Source organism: Pyxicephalus adspersus, chromosome 9 (genome assembly GCF_032062135.1).
Source record: "Pyxicephalus adspersus chromosome 9, UCB_Pads_2.0, whole genome shotgun sequence".
Lineage (NCBI taxonomy): Eukaryota > Metazoa > Chordata > Amphibia > Anura > Pyxicephalidae > Pyxicephalus > Pyxicephalus adspersus.
The window spans coordinates 56,548,408-56,551,284 of record NC_092866.1 but is presented as its reverse complement, the minus strand read 5'-3'; the positions used below and the strand labels follow the sequence as shown (position 1 = coordinate 56,551,284).

Here is a 2,877-nt window from a genome sequence, read left to right as displayed (position 1 = left end):
CCCTGAAGAGCTTACAATCTAGGAGTGGCTCATTGTCTGCATTCGAAGCTCAGAGCGGCTTCTGAAAGAGGCTGCAGAGGAGCAGCGGAGGATTTTTTTTAGCTGTACATCCTGCCAGTAGCAGCACTTCCTCTTGCAGACTGACAACGCTAAGACACTGCCACTATTAAGCATTAGTGTGGCTCCTGGTTGCTTATCAGGTCCTCCTAAAAGACAACCCAATAGCCAATTGAAGGAGCTAACCTAGCAGGCTGACAACACTTTTATTAGCTAAAAGGCAATTATTATTATTATTACTATTATTAATAAACAGGATTTATATAGCGCCAACATATTACGCATCGCTGTACAGTAAATAAAGGCAATGGCTTAGCGTTGTCAGGCTGGAGAAGGAAGTACTGTTACAGGCAGGATCTCCAGCTAAGTAAGCAGAAGGTTTACAAAAATTTCCATCATACTGAAACACAAATTTAGGGTTTACATTCACTTTAACAGAGGCAGAGACACTCAGAACTACAAAATTGTCACTTTTTTGTCCAGCTTATATATTACCCCAGCACAATACCCCTTTTTAAAATGCCATTTCATAGCATGAAAACAAAAAAATTAATGTTTTAGTAATATTAATGAATGCTGATTTCTGATTGGCTGCTATGGCTTATGGCACTTCATTGCTGTTCCCACAGCGTTATTAAATAAAGCTAATACAAAGCAGTACAAAGTGCAACCCTGATGTGCAAAGTGCCCCAAATAATTTAACCAATGAGATTTCACCCTTTGGAGGTTTAGAAGGGAAAGGAAAAGGAAAGGTGATTTCTGATTGGTTATTAGGGGCCACAGTGCATCATTGCTCATGGTTCATCAATCAGTAGTACAAGCTTCTCTTTACAGATAGCACAGTTAGTAAACTTTTATTAAAAAAAGGATTTTTTTGAACTTTTTCTGCTTTTCATGGTAGGGTCCTACCAGAAAGTTTTTGACAAACGTTCCCCTTAGGATCTATTATCCACTTATATCAGCTGTAGGTGTCCTGGCAGCTCTGTATGTGTCTGTATAGAAGTCCCACTCTGTCTTGTAAGATCTGTGCTTCTGATTCAGTTAATAATCCGAGTTCCGCGGCCAGCGGCTCCGCAGCTAAGTACAGCGAGTGCAACTCCTCCGCGGAGCGCTGCCCAAAGTACAACTCCCGCAATTTCCGCACCACGCCACTGCGGAACAGGCACACTGTATCCAATAGGTCCTTGTTGTACTTGTCCCATGTGTCCCGAACCCTATACCCATGTGCCAGCCCGGCCTCATTATCCAACAATACCAAGGTGCCATCTGGGGACCGATGGAGGTTATTAGTGCCACGCAGCATGACCCGAGGGTCCCATTGAAGGCTGAAAAGATTACTCACCAGCCTGTCAAAGTTGGCGGTCAGGTAGTCAAAGAGGATCAAATCGCCCCATTGTGCCAACTCCACCATGCCAGTGTGCCCAGAGTGCAATTCTTCCAGCAAAGGGCGCAGTTTGCCATCCTCAGCGCGCAGGGCAAGGGGTGGCAGGACCGAACTGAGATTGTGCAGCCAGGGGGTGATGGTGACCAGGGATCCTGGTACCCAGCCAGTGCCCCCTAACTCAGCCAGCACCGGTGCCCATTGCATGCTGCCCACTTTGGAGAGAACGCAGGGTGGCACAGCTGGCAGCCCTAGCAAGCGAGACAAATAGAAGGAGAGGACTTCACCCTGGATCTGCTCTGGGTTGATGCCATACCGTATGCAGGCTTTGCTGCCATCTGATAAGGTTGCCAGTCGGTTGGTGCTGCGCCCACAGCCTCTCTCCAGGGTCACCACGCTGGCATTGCGGGCAAATTGCTGCCAATGTTGGGAGTATTCATCTGTGAAGCCTTGAGGCAATGCCCTCTCCAGTGCTGGTGGCCAGTAGATGCCCTGCTCCAGGGGCAAGCTGGGTTGTGTTCGGTTCTTTGGGTTTCCTGAAGATAGGGTACCAGATTGTCCCTCAGTGACTGGTGGAGTCTGTGGGTACAGCTCTGGCAGGCGTAGTGCCCTGGGGGGTCTTTGATAGAGGTGCCCAGGCTGCTCAATAGGATGAGGGTCTTTCTTTAGCCAGAAGACACCCCCTACCACCAAGAGAACCCCAGAAGTAACCAGTGCCAGGGCAGTCCTCATCCTAGCTGGGCGCTTGGTACACTCACAATGACCCTGAAGGCACAGGGCACCTATTACATGGGCACATCCTCTTTATCTGGATAAGTCCTTGGTCCTCAGGAACATCATTGAGAGGTTAAGTGTTGCACATTTCCTTAGCTTGGCACATTCTAGGGTGCCCACCTGGCAAGCTGCAGACAGATCTTTGTGTCCTAGGCATCCCTCCTTGGGCACATGTTGGGCTCTTTGTCCATCGATGCTGAACCCCTCAGGGTCCTAGGTTCCTAGAAAGTTGTGACCAGTATCCTGCAATGGTCAGCAGTGCCAGGGGCAGAGGTGGGTACCATGCTCTGGGCAGTGAAGAGTACCAGTCACCCAGCAAACAGAATGATTGCCTTGTTCTCTCTTTCTCCTCCTGATCTGCTGTGAGAAGCTTTGTATCTTCCAGATGAGGAATATTCCCACACCCTCCCAGCCCCTCTGGGCCCCCCCCCCCCCCCCAGCTCCACCTCTTAAAGGGGCTGAGTTTTGGGATAAGCTCAGACAGAACTTCACATGTGTGCCCATTAAATTGAATAAATCCAGCAACTGCATACCCTATGTACATGCAAGGCATGCAAGATTTACATGTATTTAATTGCAACTATAAGCTCATGTGCTAATACAAGGTCTTTATTGTGCTATAATCTTTATTATTTGCTTGCATCAGAATGAGCACACCACATTGC

At 48.2% G+C, this 2,877-nt stretch overlaps 1 protein-coding gene across 1 annotated transcript; it reads right to left on the bottom strand.

The window, feature by feature from the left end:
* Positions 1-578: 578 nt before the first annotated feature.
* FJX1 (four-jointed box kinase 1) lies at positions 579-2,583 on the bottom strand. Its single transcript, XM_072422120.1, has one exon. It carries the CDS (start codon positions 2,168-2,170, stop codon positions 1,016-1,018), a length of 1,155 nt encoding a protein of 384 aa, XP_072278221.1. The 5' UTR covers positions 2,171-2,583; the 3' UTR covers positions 579-1,015.
* Between the last annotated feature and the right edge of the window lie 294 nt (positions 2,584-2,877).